Source organism: Eurytemora carolleeae, unplaced genomic scaffold (assembly GCF_000591075.1).
Source record: "Eurytemora carolleeae unplaced genomic scaffold, Eaff_2.0 scaffold1251, whole genome shotgun sequence".
Classification (NCBI taxonomy): domain Eukaryota; kingdom Metazoa; phylum Arthropoda; class Copepoda; order Calanoida; family Temoridae; genus Eurytemora; species Eurytemora carolleeae.
In genome coordinates this window covers 65,429-87,196 of record NW_019397384.1, presented here as the reverse complement: position 1 = coordinate 87,196, position 21,768 = coordinate 65,429, and the positions used below count along the sequence as shown (strand labels likewise).

Genomic DNA, 21,768 nt, shown 5'->3' with positions numbered 1-21,768 from the left:
TTTTCTTGTTCTTCTTGTTCTTGATCTTGTTCTTGTTTTTGTTTTTGTTTTTGTTCTTTTTCTTGTTCTTGTTCTTGTTCTTGTTCTTGTTCTTGTTCTTCTTCTTCTTCTTCTTCTTCTTCTTCTTCTTCTTCTTCTTCTTCTTCTACTTCATCTTCTACTTCTTCTTTTACTTCTTCTTCTTCTTATTCTTCATTTTCTTCTTCTTTTTTTTCTTCTTCTTCTTTTATTCTTCTTCTTCCTATTTTCCCCTTTTTAAATACATTATTATTATTTAAACTTTGTTTCAGTGTATACTGTATCCTTTATGTAAACGAATGATTTATAACCTCTGAAAATTGTGTTTTACTGATAAAATTGAAACATGTTTGGCTACCCCTCTCTCTATAGTAAATAGTTTATACCCACCCCGAGGCTAGGGGAAGATGGTTGATAGGATTTAGGAAAAACTTTAAGTTTTCGAAATTTGTATTCAAAATTCAATCTTGATGAGGTTTTAATAAAATAAACAATTCCAACTATCCAATGGATAATGAACGTTTTTTGTATTCGATCTTTACTCAACTTTTGTTTTGGACACTCATAATTACGATCGCTTGATCTCGATATTCACTGCGGACACTTTTAATTAGTCCACAGATTAACAAAAGATCGGGTTCAAAGATTGATCTCGATATCCGCGCAATACAAGAGTTCCCAGTCAGGTCACTACAAAAGCCATTAAGAAGGGCTACTTAGAAGCAAAGGAATAACATTTTGGACAAAATTAAAACAATTTATAACACAGTTCTGAAGATGCGCTTTAAAGTTAGACAATTTTTGATTATGCACTATTACAGGGACTGTTATCCTAGTTTTCAGCTGAGTAAAAATAAAAAAAATCTATCGTTTTTCTATTTTAATAACCATTAAATTCTAAACTTCCCTCATTGGGTCTGCAGCATAAATTTAAAAGTCACTTTCAAAAATCAAAATTGAATAAAATCAATTTTTAAATAGAAACATGAAGATTCCTCATTTATTCTAACAAAAGAAATATTTAAAGCCTACTGTTCTAAAAAATGGAGGGTCAATGTCCCTTCAAGGAGGCTGTACAAAAATGTATGAAACATACGTTCATGCATCTTTATACAATAGAATACAGCATGCATTGACGTGTCGTTCATGCATCTTTATACAATAGATTACAGCATGCATTGAATGATGTGTAAGCAACTAGTGGGGGAAATAATAGATTAGAAATAAACCTCAGACAAAAGAGGGAAAACAGATTATAAAAAAGATATTTTTTTGCCACCAGTGATATACAGTGAGACACATGAAGAATTGTAAAACAGCTATTATAGGGAGTGACCGGCAATGTGTACGTATTGTAGGTAAACTGAGAATGTAGTATTGTGGAGAATTTTTTTGGAATTCAATTGAAACATATAAAACTTTTATAATGATGTATAATTACTGAGTTTGAGCCATCGAGATATTAGTAATAGAGGGGGCATCTGGAATTTTAGACTTCTTATTGTACAGCCACTGTACACAATGACCCGATCAGAAATTCTACCTGGGGGGATCTTAATTCGTAAATCAGTGTTTTAAGACATTATTGTTTGAAAGTGAAGCCTACAATATTCAAGCAAAGAAAACAAGCCCATATGATTTTTGTATAAATATGAGACATGACAAATAGAGAAAAAAATAAAATACTTCTCCTTAATAACATCTTGTTTATTATCAAATTCTTTACTTCTGAAATCTACATTGTACAATTAACTCTTAGGAATATATGTTTCTGACTTTTAGAATGAAAAGCAATTCTGAACTAATAATAAATCTAAATTAGGTTAGACTTAAATATTATGTTATTGAAGAACTTAAAACTGTCAAAATATTTATTTTACATAAATGAACTTAACGTGAAACAAGTGATTTTTAAATAGAAATAATCTATTGGTTTTGTAGGAGCATATAAAAATTGGGTGTTTTGTCTTCCAGATAACTTGTTCTATCCACTCTTTTCGTATGTTATGAAAAATTTCTGAACCCGAAACATCGTTGTTTACACAATTTTTGACACTACAATATCTCATTGTTGAAAAATATTAAAATTAACTGTTCACACAATACCGTACAAATAGATGTACTTAGGATTAAACCCACTGTACTCTATGATACCAACTCAGTCATAAGGAAACATTTTTGACAAAATTCACTGTACAGTATAAACCTAGCCAGGCAAAATTAGGAGAGTTATGCCCGCCCCCTGGTTTGAGCACAAAATCGACTTTCAAAATCATCCATTTGGGTGGTAACATCAGGATAATCGATTTAATTATTAAATAACGACGATGAAAATGTATCATAATTCTACAGTAAACTAATTAGATGTGTAGGAACATATTTCTCAATAGATATTTGTCAATAAATCAATGCTAGAATCAATTATTTCTTTTTCATCCTTATATTGAATTTCTTATTTTTTACAAATTCGTTTGCAGATTTCTACAAATTTTTTAAATGTAGTCTTTTCAATAAAAATTCCAGAAAATCTAAAGAAAATATTTGTGAATAATGAGAGATTATACAGAAGCCAATAACTGAATAAGTTTACTTATTTTCGATGATAAGAGTTAATTTTTATTTTCTGAACCTGTTCCTAAACAAATAATTAGTTTACTGTAAAATTTTTGTTACATTTTTTCGTCGTTATTTGATAATTTAAAAAAAACGATTCTCAATACGTAACCACCCAAATAGATGATTTTGCGCTCAAACTAAGTAATTATACATTATTAAAATGTTTTATATGTCTCCGATAAATCCTAAGAACTTTCTCCACAAAACTACTCTCAGTTCAACTACCAAACATTGCAGGTCACTCCCTTCAAGCAATCTCAATTTGTATTTTGTTAGTCAGTAGCTGGAAAACCAACTATAACTAAGTAAAAAGTTCTTCGTAGTCCTGAGATGGAATTTAAAGAATTTGAACCGCGGTTTAAATCTGCCAAAACCCGGTTTAAATTAAGCGCTGGTTTAAATCTTGAAACATTTAATACAATTCTAAGTGGAACCAACCATATCTAAATGGCGGCTTAAATTTAAACCGCCGCTCAAATTCTTTAAATTCGGCCATTGGACATGTATATTTCATAACCATAAATCACTAATTTTTAAGCTTTAGTTTTAAGAAATAATTGGCAAAATTCTCATCGATTTTTCCCTAAGGATCACAGTGGGGGAGGAGGGGGGTTCATAAAACATTTTAGTGTCCGTTTCATTTTCTTTATCAAGTTTGCATTGTGATTAATGGTGATTAATGGTGATATATCAGAAGATTTGAAACAATCATTTCAAATTCAAAAAAGAAGTGTCTCAAAACTTTTTATTTTTTTCCCCCACCAAAATTGCGTCCCATGTTTTGATTAAAACTGGTTTTAGAAAGTTTTTTTTTAATTTAAACCGTTAAACTGATTAAAACTGTTTCTAGAAATTTTTTTGAAAAAATGCAAATATGTTTTCTGGATCTTTGCTTCGTAAAAGATGCTTCTTGTTATAATTAATATTAGCTGTGAGTCGAGTAGACAGAAAATAATTTATATTTCCACCTGTACGTTTTCAACTGTTTTCCAACTGTTTTAACAATATACGAAGTTTTAAACATACATATGATCATTGTTTAAATCGGTATTTGCAAATTCAAACCACCACTGTCTTAGTGAGATATCTTCGGTTGTATATTTAAAATGTGTTGAATTCTGTATATTTTCTGATTTAATTTTGCAGCGAGAATACAGATACCATTTCAAAAGAGAGTTTTAGGTATAAAAATGTGGATATCTCCCTCATTCTTAATTAGAGAAAGGTTGAAATGGTACCGTTGTGAATAGAACATACCATGTTTTTTTTGATGGAGGTGTCTCCTTTAATGGGCCAAAAATGGCAAGAAACGTGATAAAAATCCATATCTATTTCCAAACTCTGGGAATTTCCTTCTAAACTATAAAACAAATATCTTTATATTTAATATTTACATTGTATTTGATATCAATCTAGGGGAATCAATACCAGACAAACTTAGTCAACGATTTTAAACCATAATAAATATCCGATTTATTTATTTTTCTTATTTGCTCTTGTAGGACAAGAAATTCCACAGCATTAAGCAGTCAAAATGTTTTTTTGAAATCATACAGATTTTTCCACAAAATTTCACAATATGCATATTAGATTTTAGATTTCATGGAGTAAAATAGAGCTCATAACAGTACTGTATATTGCATAATAATACCGTATATTGCATAACAGTATTGTATATTATATAATAGTACAATAAAGTACAATGCAAATTAGAACAGTACAGTGCACTTGTAGTACAGCACAGCACATTTGCAATAAACCACAGTGAAGAACAGTACAATATTTGATATTTCTTTACAGTACAGCAGATAACAGAATTGCGAGAAATTGCGTTGAATTGCACGGAATTAAAAGGCTCGCAATTAAGTAAATTAAAATGCATCAAATGACATTATCCCACTTAATACAATAGAGTACAGTACAAAAATATACTAAAGTAAAATTTAAAAATGCCTAAATTTGCACTCTTATAATTTCTAAAGTTCCTTGCAGTAGTTGTAAACAGTAAACAGTAAAGTATGGATATAAAACAACATTATATAGATATATTAAAGTTAATGGAACACCTTCAGGGTTAGGGTATAGAGGTGAGAATAGTTATTTTCAGCTCAACCTGCCAAAATATTTCCCTAAAAATTCTTTTTACTTGCAAGAAAAAGCTGAGAAGGAATAGTTAATCATTTTCTGTTTAAATCATTAATTCCCAGCATTTGTGTTTACATTCAGTTTTTATAATTCAAAAGAATTGAATCAGATAGTTTTAATCCTTTTCTTCATTTATTTTACTTTTTTTACTTATTCTCAATATTTGACAGAAAACTAAAACGTTTATTAAAAATCAACATAAAATTGTAAAATAATCTTATTTTCTGCCTTGTTTCTATTATTACCAAATCTTTTAGTATTTTTGCATTTAAATTAAGAAAGAAGTCAACTTCGAATCGGTTTATTTCGAGAGCTGTAAGTCTCATCCTTTCCGGGTAACTATTTTTCTTAATCTTAGTTGTATTAAAGGAATTGAGTCTTTGGAACAAAATCAAATATTTAAACCACAATATCTTTAGAACTCGATGTTGTAAACCTTTGATATTTCAAACTCTGATTACTTGATCTTACAGAATTCATAGTTTGAAATATCTAAGGTCTGCAACATTTGGTTCCAAAGATATAGTGATTAGAAAATCAGAGTTTGTGGCAAAGACTCAATTCCTTTGTTAAAACCTTTAGTTTTTTGTTCATTCTATTGTCTGGGGATTGGGGAAACAGTAAGCTGTGGGTTTTGAAACTAGATACTGTTCAATATACTGTAATAGAGTCTATTAAGCCAGGGGTAAGTTGTACTTTAAATACAACTAATTACACTGCTCCATGTTCTATGTACTAAATTATAAACTACTTTTATTCTATTATTTTTATATCCTGTTAAGCTGTTATCCATCTAGCCTTCTATTCTATCCTTCTTTTCTTTTAATACTTTTATCCTAAACTACTTTTATTCTATTATTCTTCTATCCTATTAGGCTGTTATCCATCTAGCCTTCTATTCTATCCTTCTTTCCTTTTGTCCTTTTATGCTCTTATTCTTCTCTTATTCTATCTTGTTAGGCCGCTATTCTTTTATCCTTCTATCCATCTATCCAACCTTCTATCCTTCTATCCTGTTATTCTTCTCTCCTTCTATTCTTTTATTCTTCTCTCCTTCTGTCCTTTTAGGCTGTTATCCTTCTATCCTTCTATGATTCGATCTTTATTGGCTGTTATTCTATTATCGTTCTATCCATTTTTTCTATCCTTCTATCCTTCTATCTATTTTCTATCTTTTCTAACCGGCCATCTATATATTCTTCTATTCATCTATTCTTGACTTCTTTATTTTATCCTCCTATTTTCATATCCTTCTGTCTACCCTTCCCTTCTACCATCCTTCTATAATCATATTCTACATTCTTTCTATTCTTCTATCCTTCCTTTCTAACCTTCTAACCAATATTAATATTTTGAAAATCCACCATGGAAAACAACTTAATCGGTGAAAAATTTATAACTTTATGATACATGAAGAAAAAATGGTAACATTTTAGACTAAAATAAATGCTATAGGGGCACAAAGTTATATAAAACCCGACTTCCAATAGGCAACAATATAATGCAAAATGAATAAATCTTATTTTTCAGTAAAATATATTTTGTAAAGCTAATTCCTTGATGTGTGATAGTTTAAAAACCAGTTTAATCTAAATACCAATCAAACATTCCTCACCTAGTTTTACATTTTAAAATTCCCTTTCTTTTTGCTTTTCATGCCAAGATGAATTCGCAACTCTTCGCGCCTCTCCTTCGGTAACCAACCGTATTTTATTAGTCCCGCTAAACCAAATCATGAAAGACAGCCATTTATGGCTTTGTTACATTATATGTCATTTAAAACTTAAAATGAAAAATTATAATATTGTGTTTACGTAGCGTAGCGTAGATTATATAATATTATTTCGATTTTTTTATGGGGGTGGGGGTCTTTTAAATTTATGAAAACAATTCCTTTAATTCTGTCAAGTTTTTCAAATCTATTATGAAATAATTGTTATTTTAATATTAATAAACGAGCAATTAGTTCCGATTAAAATCAGATCTGAATAATTGAATAATATTGAGCTGAAGAAGGTTGCAACAGCGTGATGTAAGGACCCGAATTTGTTTAAAGTTTTCTTTGACACAAAGAGCAATGTAATGCATATAATATCGTAACATTACAAAAAGATAACTTGCCAAATTTGCCTTAGATATGTCACTTGATGGGGAAGAGAGTGGGGGGGGGGAGAGGTAGGGGAAATAAGGTAGGAGGGTTGGAGTAGGGTCGAGGGGAAAATGATGAAGGGTTGGGGTTGGGGTAAGGTAGGGGGAAAATGACGTAGAATGGTTTGGGTAAGGTAGGGGGAAATAAGGTAGTGCGTAAAATAGAGAGGGAAAGTAGGTAGATGGGTCGGGGTAAGGTAGGGGGAAATAAATCTATGAGGGTTGGGGTAAGGTAGAGGAGGAAATAAGGTAAATAGGTCGGGGTAAGGTAGGGGGGAAAAGATGTATGAGGGTTGGGGTAAGGTAGAGGGGGAAACGAGGTAATTAGGTCGGGGTAAGGTAGGGGGGAAAAGATGTATGAGGGTTGGGGTAAGGTAGAGGGGGAAATAAGATATTTTTGTTGATAGAATCAAAGAATGTAATCTAATTGCAAATATCTAGACTTTAAAGTGAATATTTGAAAGATTCAAAGGGAAACCAAATAGTTGATTTTAAACTAGAATAAAAGTAAAATGAAGATCAAATAAAATTAAATATTCCTACTTCAAGAAGTCAATGCACTCAACATGCATTGAAGTTTTCTTATTCTTGTTTCATCAAATTTAACGTTTAACAGCTTAAAACATGATATGATATAAAATTATTTGTTTACCAATAAGTTCATATATTTTCAGTGTGAACCCATTTAATAGAAAGCAAAATTGAAGGACTTGTTTCGACGTAATTTCAAATTGTATTAATTTTTCTTTTTTGAGAATTTAATATGTTTTTAACATTTTAATTTGTTTTCAGGCACAGATCCAATGAGTGCTGTTTGTTCAAATAATGCCACGCAATAATTTAAACGAAGAAGAATGTAATCAATCAATCATGTGAAGACGACCGGATCAGTAATCTCTCTAACTTGAGGAAACAGAAATATATTTAGAGTGTACTTTCAGACTTCTTATTTTTGGAACATGTTGGAAGACATTAGATCTGATTAGTTCATTAGTTTCACGACAATGTTAGAACAAGGTTTTATTTGTGAAAAAAGGGAAAATTATATTTTTTTAGGATTTCCCGCATTCGCGAGGGGTGGGGTGGGGGGATCATTATTTCTGGCAGAGAATGAAAACTGGATTTTAATTTCCTAATTTTGTCCACTTTGGGAATTTTTGAACCCACAAAAATGATTTATTTACAGAGGGTGATATGGGGTATAAAAATAAACATGAAATTATGAAATAATATATGCTGTGTGTGGAGCAGGGTTGGAAGTATGTGGAGTGAGGGGAAGGAATATAGTGATTACACTTCAGGAATACAAATATACTTCTTAAACGTTTCCAACCATTTTACATCTTTTATGGACACAAGTAGAGATGGGCAGGGGCCGTTGGTAAATATTTAAAATTTTATACTTTACTTCTACCAGAGCTGAAAACGTTAGAATGGAATATCCTTAATCCCGATCGGTTAACCCTATTCCTGCTGGGGGGGGGGGGGAGGTGCAATTTGACCCCCCTTGTAGTTTTTTTCACATAACTCTAAAAGTATTGGTATGAGGCTGTTGAAATTTTCTGACTTTTCCTACATACCCCAAGCCCTCCCTTTAGGCCTAAAACCGGGCTTTAATAATAACTGCCTGAGTCCTCAGGCACACTGCCTGAATGACTGCTTTTTCCTGTAACAAACTAAATCTTTGTTTTGACCCACTTCCACTTGTCAGATTTTGATAAAATTTAGCTTTTTGGAAAGCCTTTGACATAAGGAAACGGATTGCACAAGTTTTGCAAAAAAAATTGCAAATTTTTTGCAAACAACTTTTCAAAGGAATTTTGCACATTTTTAGTTTTTCTTGATTAAAAATCAGGTTATTTAAAATTTTTCAAAATTTTTTGCATATTTGAAATGGCATGGATAAGGGCTTTTCAAAAATGTATAATTTTTTAATTTTTGGATAATTTTTTTTTTGCAAACATTTTTACTATATAACTGGATTTTAAGATAAAAAATTCAATTTTTGCAAATTTGCAATTTTTTTTTGCATATTCTAAAAGTAGAGCACAAGAGCTTTCCAATGATGTATCATTTGNTATCCTGGTTTTCAAGTACACCAGCAGAGATAGGGTTAATTAATCTGGAGATTAATAACACAGACACATTTGTTGTATTGCGCAGTCTTATTTCTGCGTGTCTGCATAGCGGAGGCTAATGGCGTCCGGGGGTTCCCTCCCTCGTTAGACTTAGCAGATGTTTTTAAACACTAAAAAGCTAAATCAAAACTTTTAAAAACGTACGTTTAAAAAAGAATAAAATAATAAAAAGGGATGAAAATGAATGAAAAAGGATGGATCATTGATGAAAATAGATGAAAAGGATGAAAAGGAGGAAAAAGATGGGTAAAGATAAAAAACGGTTGAAAAGGATGAAAAAAGAATGGATAAAGATGAAAAAGTATGAAAATGGGTGAAAAGGATGAAAAGAATGAAAAATTATAAAATAGGATTTAAACAAATGAAAAATTTGAAATGGATGAAAAAGAATAAAAAGGATGCACAACACTAAACATCCAAAATATTTCCAACCATTTAACATCCTTTATGGACACAAGGTTTAAGCAATAAAAAAGAAATGTTCAATACTCAGAATTAAACAAAGGAAATTAACAAATATTTTATTACAACATTTGTGAAAATGGACAAAATGTGGAAAATATTTTTGTGTTATTTGTCTGTCTCGGTTCTCTTTCATCTACAATGCAGTATATACGAGTTTTCGCGTTTTGTAAACATATGAATATTTGTTTTGAAGATGGAAAAGGAAGTTTTTCTGGAACCCGATCCAACCAGATCTCTGGAACACGTTCCAGTCCCACCTGGGAACAAGGAACCAGTTTAGATATAGTGTCACCAGACTTAAAAGACAGGGTGTTCCAAAAAACATGGAAATTAAGTGACGAAAAGAAAATAAAATTAGGCGATTACACAATTCTATAGTACGAGAACAAAGGTAAAATTGCTTAAATCTTTTACTTGCAGTTTTAGTTTTAATGTCGTCAATAAATTCTTATGTTTATTAGAGCACCCTGAAATCAAAGAAAGGTGTTTCTCAACCAATACACTTTTTATTTACGACGTCTGCCGCGCTCCGTACTTTTACAAAATATAATTCATTTAAATCAGTTGATTTTATTTAACAACTTCTTTAATAACTTTTTTGAAAAGGGACTAAATAACTTAATATATTGATGTTACCTTATGCAACAGTACAATTTGGATACATTTCACTGAAATTAAAATATATATTTTTCTTAAAGAACTGACTAAAATGACAGGAAATCATTGGAGAAGAACAGAAAGGACAGGTAAGGACTAACGAAGACTGAAAAGGACTAAAAGGGAATGGAAAGCAATGAAACGGAATGAAAAGGACTTATAAAAGGACTAAAAAGGACTGTAAACGACTGAAAGGGACTACGAATGAATTTCAAAACAGTTTATTTCTATTCTAATGTATATATTTCTTGCTTCGTTTTTAAAGCTTATCCATACTTCTCTAATTTTGAAAAAAAAATATTTTAAACCATTTTCTTTTGTTTATCTTTTATTTTCGTGGATCTCTTTCCGCCATTTTGATTTTCCCCTCTTTTCTTTTAACCCCGTTGTAGTCTGAGTTGATGGTTATGTGCCAACCTTAAAATCGTCTATTCAAGCCTTAATTCCTAGTCCTCATCCTTGTAAGTAGAGGTAATCTCTTTAAATGAGGGGGGGCGGCTACCGAAGAAACTCTAGTGGGGGAGGGATAACGCCTCCCCCACCCCCTTCCTAGCCATGTTTTTCATAAATACATCTCATTCTTGAGCGAACAGGATAATAAGACTTGTTCGTGATTATTACACGTAAACACCTGCGGCAGCAGCCAAAAAATTCTTTTATATCTATTATCTTATATAAACATATGAAAAGATACACTTAAAAAAAATTTATTACTCTTTTTTAAACTTTACTTAAATCAAATCTAGCTGGATACAAGATGTAAAAGAAACATGCACGGCTAAATATAAACACAAATTTAAACTTAGAGTCATTTTATTTTCAAAGTTTAACTGAAGTTTTGAATTTACATTTTTTCTGATTCGATAATATTTTTCAATTCGAGAATTATAGTATTCTACATTTTGTAACACAGATATAGATATTTTCATTTTATCATTTGTAAAGATAATCTTTTAAATAAAATGCATAAACATGAACTGGTTGAAACTAAAAGGATATACAGAGCTGATGATGTATGACGACCCAGGGGATCCAGACTATCTGGGACACCTGGAGAACATCAAGAACCAGGACTACTTAGCAAACCAAGAGAACCAGGAGAACCGGGGTCATCTTGAAAACCTGGATCAGATGTATGATTCAGAGTTCTTCAATTGTACACAGGTAGCAAACCTTAAAGGGACTGTAAACGTTATTTCAAATGACCTTCCATAGTGGCATGTCTCATTCAATTTGGCAATCTCTAAAACATTTTCTGAGAAAGCTTTTCTGATTTGTTAAACTGAAAATTAAATGCCGGGAAACTCGTGTGAACACTGGCATGGTGAGTTGTGTACACTCAATTTTCATCCTTGACGAGACAATGTTCTGATAAAAGGCTACCCTTGTGTATCAGACGTGCCAATCTACAAATGTCGGGTCAGCGAAAAAAGTTTGGTGCGAAAAAACAAACGCCACTCAATCTAAGTTCAACAGCCCCTGACAATATTTTCTCTGCAACATTATAATAAGTAAGTTTCTGTTCTAATTTTGATATAATCCCCCCTCGTGGAAAGTTAAAGCAAATCTAAAAATAAAATATTAATATTAATGTTTAATTAAAACTAGATTGCTACATTGCTAAAGGGTGTTCACAAACAAATTTGTTTGGGTTAAGACATGGAATTGAACACATGCAAAAATCTTGTTGGTGATCAATTTGAAAGTTCATATCCATATAGTTTCAAAGGCATGAATACTTGAAAAGGTTAATTTTGTCTAAAATGCGTAAAAGCTCTCAATTACGCGTCACACAATTTGTGGACACTAAGTTTTAAATATTCAAAATCCACAATTTTCTTGACACCCGTTTAGTGCCAGGTTGTATTCTAATTTAAAGAAATGTATATAACGAGGTTGACGGAAAACATTGCATTTTAGTATATTGCTTCTTTTCTAATTAAATACAGTCTATGTCTCGCTATTGCTTCTAATACTACAGTTAACTGCAGGTTTAATGGTATTAAGAAAGGAATTAGGAAATTGGAATAGTTTCTTTTAAAAGTTTAATATATTTGATCCGAAAATCTAGCGTGTAAATATAAAGTTTTAATCTCTGTTTGGGTGTCTGTTTGTTTGTCCGATCATAACTCAGGAACCTCATTACCGATTAGCCACAAATTTTGATTAAGGAACCACGGGAATTTTATTAGCTTGGTTTTAAGATTCTAAGTTGAGTGGATCGACTTTAAAAGCGAAAAAAACGGCGGGAATAACTATGAGTACCCTGGGTAACGCTGGGTTTCCAAGTACTATTTGGTACAATTCGGACTGGTACAGTGCTGGTTTACAACTTAAAATAACTTACCGTACCGTACACTGTAAGTCTAACTTGTGAACCCGTCACGACCCCAGTAGTAGATTTACCTGGATAAAATGTGATCAAATGTGGTAAATACAATTTAAAAGTTGCCATTATGGATATCGGGCTCAGGCGTGGTAGATTACCGCTTTCTTAAACATTAGTTCCAACCTCAGGCTTATAAACTAATATTTTGTTATGTTTAGGACAACTTCACCTTGTTTACAAACATATCCAACTGTACTGCAGCAAATAGTACACTAACAGATGGGGATTGGTACAAGGTAAATGTTTTTAAAAGATTTAGCAATAACTATGTCAAAGCTTTTTTTTGCTAACTTTGCTATTTTGTGAGAAGTGTACATTTACAGGAGACATATTGGAACATTTTTAAATTTAATTTAGTATAATTAATTCAAGGTGTTTTCTCATTTCAAAACTTAATTCGAGGAAGGAAAAGAAACCAGAGTATAATATAATTTATTTCGTTAGTTTCTAATTCTGGAAAATCTGGCAAAATAATCCGGACAAATCTACGAGAACGAATTACGTAATTCTTGGAAGCTAGTCTCAGGACATGTTCAAACAGTCTAAATATATATTATATATATTAATATATATATATAATATATATTATAATATGGTGAACCGTGTAAATAATGAAAAACTTTCTGTTGCTTGCCGTCGTTTTTGATGCACACATTGCTACAAGAAAATTATTAAAGCAAAAAAAATGCCATGTTTTTGGAGTGGTACACCCTACCCTTTGTCTGATTTTTTAATCTTGCAAGCATCCTTGCTTAAGATTTGGTCCTGACTTGATTTTGTTAAANTATTAACACTATCTATATATTACAGATCTATCTGTTAAGTTACAATGTATTAACACTATCTATATATTACAGATCTATCTGTTGGGTTCTTATCTGTAAAACTATCTATATATTACAGATCTATCTGTTGAGTTAATATGTGTTAACACTATCTATATATTACAGATCTATCTGTTGGGTTCTTATCTGTAACACTATCTATATATTACAGATCTATCTGTTGAGTTAATATGTGTTAACACTATCTATATATTACAGATCTATCTGATGGGTTCTTATCTGTAAAATTATCTATATATTACAGATCTATCTGTTGGGTTCTTATCTGTAACACTATCTATATATTACAGATCTATCTGTTGGGTTACTATCTGTGACATATATCTATTACAGATCTATCTGTTGGGTTACTATCTGTAACACTATCTATATATTACAGATCTATATGTTAAGTTTCTATGTATTAACACTATCTATATATTACAGATCTATCTGTTAAGTTCCTATGTGTTAACACTATCTATATATTACATATCTATCTGTTGGGTTACTATCTGTAACATATATCTATACATTACAGATCTATCTGTTGGGTTACTATCTGTAACATCTATCTATTACAGATCTTTCTCTTGCTTTACTATATGTAACCTTATCTATCTATTACAGATCTATATGTTGGGTTACTATCTGTAACATACATCTAATGCAGATCTCTCTGTTGGATTACTATCTGTGACATATATATTACAGATCTATCTGTTGGGTTACTATCTGTGACATATATCTATTATTACAGATCTATCTGTTGGGTTACTATCTGTAACAACTGATATCATCTGGAAAATCACAGTTAGTTGGGAGGCAGGCCTGGTGGCTTGTAAAGCAATTAGGTAATTTTTTATTCATTTATTCATCATTACTTTATATAGGCACCTTTTTACCACCCAGCTTATTCAATCAAAATAATATTATTTCTTCATTTGAAATTCACAACTTTTAACTAAATGATGAAAAGTGAATCTTGTTTCATGAATCATGAAAATTCGCAAAAAGTCAGTTGTGCGAAAAATCTGCAAATATTCCACCGCCAAAAGGGGAGCAATTCGTAAAATTATAAACAGTTTTTTGTATGAATAACCCGGGGCGATTCACGGTTTACAAAAGGGCATGATTCTGCGAATTTTGAATCAAATTATTATAATTGGGATTTTATACAATAATTTAGAATATGAAGTTTTCATTTGATTTAAAACAAATTCTTTTATTTATTAACCCCGTAACTTTGTTTTTATATTTTAATCAATCAATTAATTATTGAAGAAGCAAATCCTTCCACTCTTTTATCAACTGGTGTATCCCGCTGCGGTTATTATATGTTTATCCTTTTATTCCATTCTATTTATTCTATTCTATTCTATTCCGTTTTATTGGAAATAAAAAGTTTCTTTTTGCGGAAGTTGTAAAAAGAGCTTTGTGTTATATTTGTATTAAATTTCTTATATCTTTCTTTCTGCAGCAGACATGTGTAATGGAACAGTTAACGTTCCTTGCTCTACTCCTGAGTTTAATAGTCATAATGTTAATTTTTTATCTATATTTAGACAAAACATTTAACGTTCCTTGCTCTGCTCCTGAGTATAATAGTTCTAGTGTTCCATAATATATATATATAATATTTAGACGGAACAGTTAACATTCCTTGGCCTACTCCTGAGAATAGTGCTAATGTTCCATTATATATGTATATTTAGACGGAACAGTTATCGTTCTTGGTCTACTTCTAAGTTTAATAGTCATAATGTTCCATTTTATATATATTTAGACGGAACAGTTAACGTTCCTTGGTCTACTCCTGAGTATAATAGTTCTTGGGAACTCTATGGTTCTCGTGGCTCTCCTCTCTTCCAAAGCCCGGAAATCTAGAATGAATTTCTTCATAATGCATTTAGCTGCAGCAGGTAGAGATATATCTGGGCATTAAATGCATAATGGGACAAAATATTGTTTATTCTAGAAGAACAAAAAACAAATAATATTTTGCTGTAAAGAAATGCTTTAAAAAGACACATTGCAAATGATATTTTGTTTCATAAGGTAAATTACAAAAGATAATTTTTTATTTATAATGGGACACATCATAAATACAAAAGCACTACATAGAAAAGTTAACTATTTTTTAGTTATAATGGGACACAACATAAATACAAAAGCAGTACATTAGAAAAGTTAACTATTTTTTCAAATGAGAATAAAGTCAATTGGTCAATTTAAGAATATTAAATCGTTCTGGTAATTAATCTATCTTTCAAATATTTAGACTTTATTTATCTATACCAGAACTATCTGTAGAGTTAATATGTGTTAACACTATCTATATATTACAGATCTATCTGTTAAGTTCCTATGTATTAACACTATCTATATATTACAGATCTATCTGTTAAGTTACAATGTATTAACACTATCTATATATTACAGATCTATCTGTTGGGTTCTTATCTGTAAAACTATCTATATATTACAGATCTATCTGTGATGGCATTTAGACAATCTGAAAGTTTTCCCAACAAAACATTACTGAGTGTCTGATAACGGGACTTTGTCCGTTTAAACTTTTCATTTCTAATCTCTGAGTTCATTTATCACAAAACATATTACAAGATAATACAAACTGTCTTTCAAAACTTTCATCCTTCGAAGATTGTAATAAAGGGAAAGAATTAAGTATTCGTTTGTTTTTATTTGTGCAAACTCAGTTCCGCTTAGTCATGTTTGTGTAACACGGATAACTATTTTTCACGAGGGGGAAAATGAGGGAAAATTCAAGCAAATTTAACAGTTTTGTCTGATAAATGTTAAAAAGATTACACAAAAGGTTTTAGAGTAAAAAGCAAGAATTCAAACATACAAAACACACTTGATTGTAAGATTGTAACTTACATTTATGTAATGTAATGTATTTCTATGTTTGTACAATATTCATATGTAAATGTACTGTATGTTTAGGTTTGCACAGTGTATTGTAACCTATAGGTCTACAATGTACTGCATGTTTAGGTTTTAACAGTGCAGTGTAGTGTATTGTAACCTCATCTACATTTGTACTGTATGTTTAGATTTGAACGGTGTATTGTATCCTGAGGATCTACATTATGTACTGCTTGAGTACGTTTAGGTTTCTACGTAAAGTTCATTGTAACCGGCTCAGTTACATTTGCCTAGTCACATTTTGCATAGTCACATTTTGCCTAGTCACATTAAGCTTAGTAATATTTTTCCTAGTCAATGCTTAGTAACATTTTGCTAGTCACATTTTGTCTAGTCACATTTTTCCTGGGTAACAGTTTGTCTAGGTAACATTTTACCTAGATAACGGATTACCTAATTAACACATCGCCTAGGGTAACATAAGAGCAAATTTTTTGCCTAGTTAATAATTTTTTTCACAAAGAAAATTTTGGAAAATCCGCGAATTTGTCATAAAAAATTCTGCAACTTTTTGAAAATCATTTAGTTCCCTACCATACCATGCCATGCCGAAAGATGATTTTATTCAAACCTTTGCTCAATGATGTAAACTGTTTCTGTAAAATAACTCTGATACATAACCATGTTTTATCATTTGTAGAGTAAATACACGCTAATTTTGCTGCAGAAGAGAATACAAGATACAATTCCATTTTCCTTTTACATTTAATTCATTTAAATTTAACTGGTTCAGCTTAAAATAAATGTTTAATTTTTGACAAAATCTGTTTGAAAAAAAAGCAAGAGGCAAAAAACTTGCTCTCGCGTTACCCTGGCAAAATGTCACTTGGCAAAACTGAACTAGGCAAAATGTGACTTGGCAACATGTGACTTGGCAAAATGTGTTATAGACAAATTGTGACTATAGGCAAAATGTAGCTGAGCCACTGTATGTTTAGGCTTGTACAGTGTATTGTAACTTATTCGTCTACAAATGTACTGTATTTTTAGGTTGCTACAGTGTAATGTAACCTACGGATCTACATATGTACTGTATGTTTAGGTTTGTGCAGGGTATTGTAACCTCTGGATCTACATATATACTACTGTATGTTTAGCTTTGTACAATGTATTGTAACCTATTCAATTCATCTACATATGTACTTTATCTTGTGGTTTGTACTGTGTATTGTGACATGTGGATTTACATATGTACTGTGTGTTTAGATTTGTACAGTGTATTGTGACCTATGGATCCACATATGTACTTTGTGTTAGATTTGTAAAATGTATTGCAAACTACGGTTTTGCATATGTACCGTATGAAAATATAATTAGGCTTGTACACTGTACAGTTTATTTTTGTACAGTGCATTGTTAACTACATATCTACATATGTACTTTATGACTATGTTTTTAACATGCAAAACAAATGTACCGCATGTTTAGGTTTGTTCAATGTATTGTGACCTATGGATCAACATATGTTCTGGTAGCTCTGAGTATAGACAGATACGATGCTATCACACATCCGATGAACTTCACAGGAAGTTGTAAGTTTTTCTTTCTTTAAAAATTTTCTTTTTGTAACTTAGAACAGTACTTACTTGTTCTTTCTTTACTTTTCTTATTTATTTTAATTTTTATCTTGTTAACTGTAACCGAAATGTATTTTTCACTTGGAATTACGCTTACAGTCCCTTTAAGTTTCTGAGCCTGAAGTTGAATATAGTCTTTTAATGGTAATATATATGATTCGAAAAACCATAAATATAAAAAAAATTTAACCGACCTCATTTTTTATGGATATTCCTGTATATGTGTTTACCAGGGAGGAGAGCAAAACTGTTGGTTCTAGCATCCTGGATACTTAGTATTATATTCTCTCTTCCCATCCTTCTATTCTACGATATCTACGAACATAAAGGTATAAGAACATGTACAATTGCACACTGGGACCCATAAAACTCTGGTTAAACACATTTAAGTATTATTTTGAGTTTTGATTTTATGGGACTATGTATTGGACTATGAGTTTTAATGGACTATTTAGAATCATAACTTGAGTAAACATGTCGTCTTTCTATGCCTATAGTTAATTGGAATTTCCTGTGCTAAGCATGCATACAGTGTATACAGTAAATTGTGCAAGACGAACAGTAAAAAGTCCAAATTCTTCTGAAAAATGCACAATATTGCACTTTTGTGGCGTGAATGAAAAATATCTGAATTTTCCAATCCGTGTTTTCGCATATTTTTTCCTAACAGATCGTGCAATCTTTAACCGATGGACACAAATTTGCCCAGATTTATATTTCCGCAACCCCATCTGTTTGCAAATACGCAACAAATCTTGCAAAATATACAAGACAGAGTTCAGAGATAATTTTATAAGATGTAATTTCACGTACAGTGCACAATGCACATTGTATAGTGTACGTGCAGCGTTAGTGCACAGTGTACAGTGTACACTGTTATATGTTTACTCACATTGCAAGAATTGCAGACATTGCATATCTTTGCATCCAATGTCGTAATTAAATATTTCAAACTGCGAGTTTTTAAGAACAAATCATCCAAGTTTGAAATATCAAAGGTGTACACCATAGGTTTTTAAAGATGTGGGAATTGGAAAAGATTTGTTTATTGCATATAGACCTAATTCATTTAACGTTAGCCTATAATCCTGATGTTTTTTTAAACAAGAGTTTTCAGGAAGAACAAAAAGTTTTTGGATTTTTTAACATCCAACTCAAAAATTTGCTTTTCTTATAACACGGGCGTAAAAACAAAAACTATAGGTCATAGGAGCTATAAGGTCACAAATTCGCACTATTATACTATCATTATTTTATTTTTGATTTATTTTATCATTAAACGAATTATGTTCTTTAATTATTATTATTCCTTAAATGATAAAGTAAAACTGAAATAAAAGCTCCAAATGTTAGATTAATAAGTTGATAGGGGGGGGGGGGTAAAAGAGATGAATCGATTGAAGAAGGGTTGAAGAATGGTATTTATTGATGTTTAATATATTCTGATATATCCCTGCCTAACCAACGATTATTATTAAAGCCACCATATTTAGAGAAAACTAATTTTGATATTGACATCAGCAATCAGCAGTCAACATGCAAATAAGACAATTATCAGCCCGTCACCTATATATTCATAAATATATACTAGACACTAGACAGGGTTGAATTTAGTTTTGTTTTTTGGGGCTTAAAAGTAGACTTTACTGATTTTTCTCCATACAAAAAAAGTTTGCAGCTGCAGGGAACCAAGGATTTAAGAGAATAGGCTGAATAAATTCTCTACAGTCGGCTCTGAAGTCTCATCTTTTATGGGTAACCCTGTATTTCAAATACAGGGTTACCCACAAAAAAAATGAGACTTTATGGACTCTGTATAGGTTTTTCTTAGTCTTTCTTATTCTTTTCAAGGTTCGATTTTGTTTTTTATTATTATTTATTTCATTGACATATATTTTAAAATCATTATATTTATTAAGTATTATGTACCTTTTTTTATCAAAGAGGCGTACGTTACGTACAGCCCAGGTATTTCAAGTTGTCGCTTTATGATAAGATGTCAGTTTAATAGCTTTTTGACGCAAAGACACTTTTTAGGCCCCAAACTTCTGGAATTTTGAATTGGAATTTAAACAAAATAAAAGTTGTAAAATTTTGCCAATATACGGACATGAAAAAATGTAAAATCTTCTGAACCATAATTTGGTCATTTTTTTCAAAATTTTAAATTTAATAATAGTTTTAAATTTTTAAATATTGGGTACAGGTCATACAGAAATATTCTTTTATAATTCTTCTTTTCATAGTATTTTCCTCCTCGATGTTTCCTTTTCTTCTTTTGTTGACTGACCCTTCCGCTAATATTGGTAACGTCATTCATTTATGATTCTCCCTTTAAAGTTTATCAATTCTCAAGGAAAATTTTCAATCTAGACTTCCCGTACAGTCCATTTAAATTGTTTAAGGAAATGTTGTGTAAAGGTGTAATTATATATTCTTGTGGTAAACTAAACCAATTGAACTACTTCCAGCAGTATACTTGAAGTTCTTAATTAGATGTAGAACTAGATACGTATTATATAATTTGTAAATTCATCAGAACACAATTTGAACCAAATTAATAAATCACAAAACTACAAAAGATAACGGTCAACGACGCGTTTAGCTTTCGAAGATGTCCAAAGACATTTCGACCTTTTCATTAAACGTTGATCGAATCTCAAAAAACTTTGTTTGGATCTCATAAATTTTGATAGAATCTCATAAAACTTTGAAAGAATCTGATAAAACTTTGATAGAATCTCATAAAACTTTGATTGAATCTCAAAATACTTTGAAAGGATCTTTTGCAATTTTGATATAATCTCCTTAAATTTTGCTAGGATCTCACAAAATTTTGATACAGTCTCAAAAACTCTGATAGATTGATCTCAAAAAACATGATAGTTTTCACACAATTTTGATAGAATCTCATAAAACTTTGATAGAATCACAAACGACTTTAATATAACTTTGGTGAAATCAATTTTGAATTGTATTTTACATGTCTCAGTAATAATGTTAACCATCTGAGATAAATTCAAGGTTTTTTGCAAATTTGTTTTCAAAGCACGCATGGTATGATAATTTTTCTGGAGGCACTATAAGAGCGTCAAACTATAAGGTTAACCCCAAAATAAGCAAGCTTCCATTTTATATTGAATTTAGTGATAAAAGTATGAACGAGTATATTTCTGATATTAAGCTTTCTTGTGTTCACTGGTCCATCAGAAAATTATAGTTTCTTCTCGTAAAATCTACAGAATCTACAAAGTTTTGCGAAAATTGTAGAACTAATAATAGTAACACAAACGTTTATTTAAAGAAATACTCAAGTTGCATGAGTTTTCAGTTTTCCAATTATCCAAGATGAAATCTTTAGATTATTATACACTCAGATATACATCATAAACCCCCCGATACAAGACTCTAAATTCAGTGTGATTTTGCGTCCTTCTACCTCCTAAAAAATGTTTTCTAAGAACACATATATTTTTTGTTAAATATATTTTAGACCGCGGTCCACGGAACTCAATGTAGATAATAATACTTATATTCTAGATCGACTACAAAACCCAATGAAAATACTTGTATTTTAGAATACGGAACACAATGAAAATTTTTGTATTCTAGATCGACTACGAAATTCAATGAAAATACTTGTATTCTAGACTACAGAACACAATGAAAATACTGGCATTCTATACTAAGGAAGACAATAAAAATACTTGTACTTTAGACTATGGAACAAAATGAAAATATTTGTATTCTAGACTACGGAACACAATGGAAATATTTATATTCTAGACTACGGAACACAATGGAAATACTTGTATTCTAGACTACGGAACATAATGAAA

The 21,768-nt window shown here is 30.9% G+C and overlaps 1 protein-coding gene across 1 annotated transcript in view; it reads left to right on the top strand.

Annotated features, from left to right (window-relative positions):
- LOC111713999 (cardioacceleratory peptide receptor) overlaps positions 1-21,768 on the top strand; it is a 54,126-nt gene that overhangs the window by 13,157 nt on the left and 19,201 nt on the right. The window contains exons 4-13 of the mRNA XM_023488999.1: positions 7,720-7,836; positions 8,179-8,228; positions 9,724-9,798; positions 11,182-11,351; positions 12,735-12,812; positions 15,187-15,322; positions 15,843-15,865; positions 16,647-16,717; positions 17,781-17,884; positions 18,163-18,258. Coding sequence (XP_023344767.1) covers positions 8,189-8,228; positions 9,724-9,798; positions 11,182-11,351; positions 12,735-12,812; positions 15,187-15,322; positions 15,843-15,865; positions 16,647-16,717; positions 17,781-17,884; positions 18,163-18,258 — 793 coding nt within the window. The 5' untranslated portion in view covers positions 7,720-7,836; positions 8,179-8,188. The remainder of the gene's footprint in view (positions 1-7,719; positions 7,837-8,178; positions 8,229-9,723; positions 9,799-11,181; positions 11,352-12,734; positions 12,813-15,186; positions 15,323-15,842; positions 15,866-16,646; positions 16,718-17,780; positions 17,885-18,162; positions 18,259-21,768) is intronic.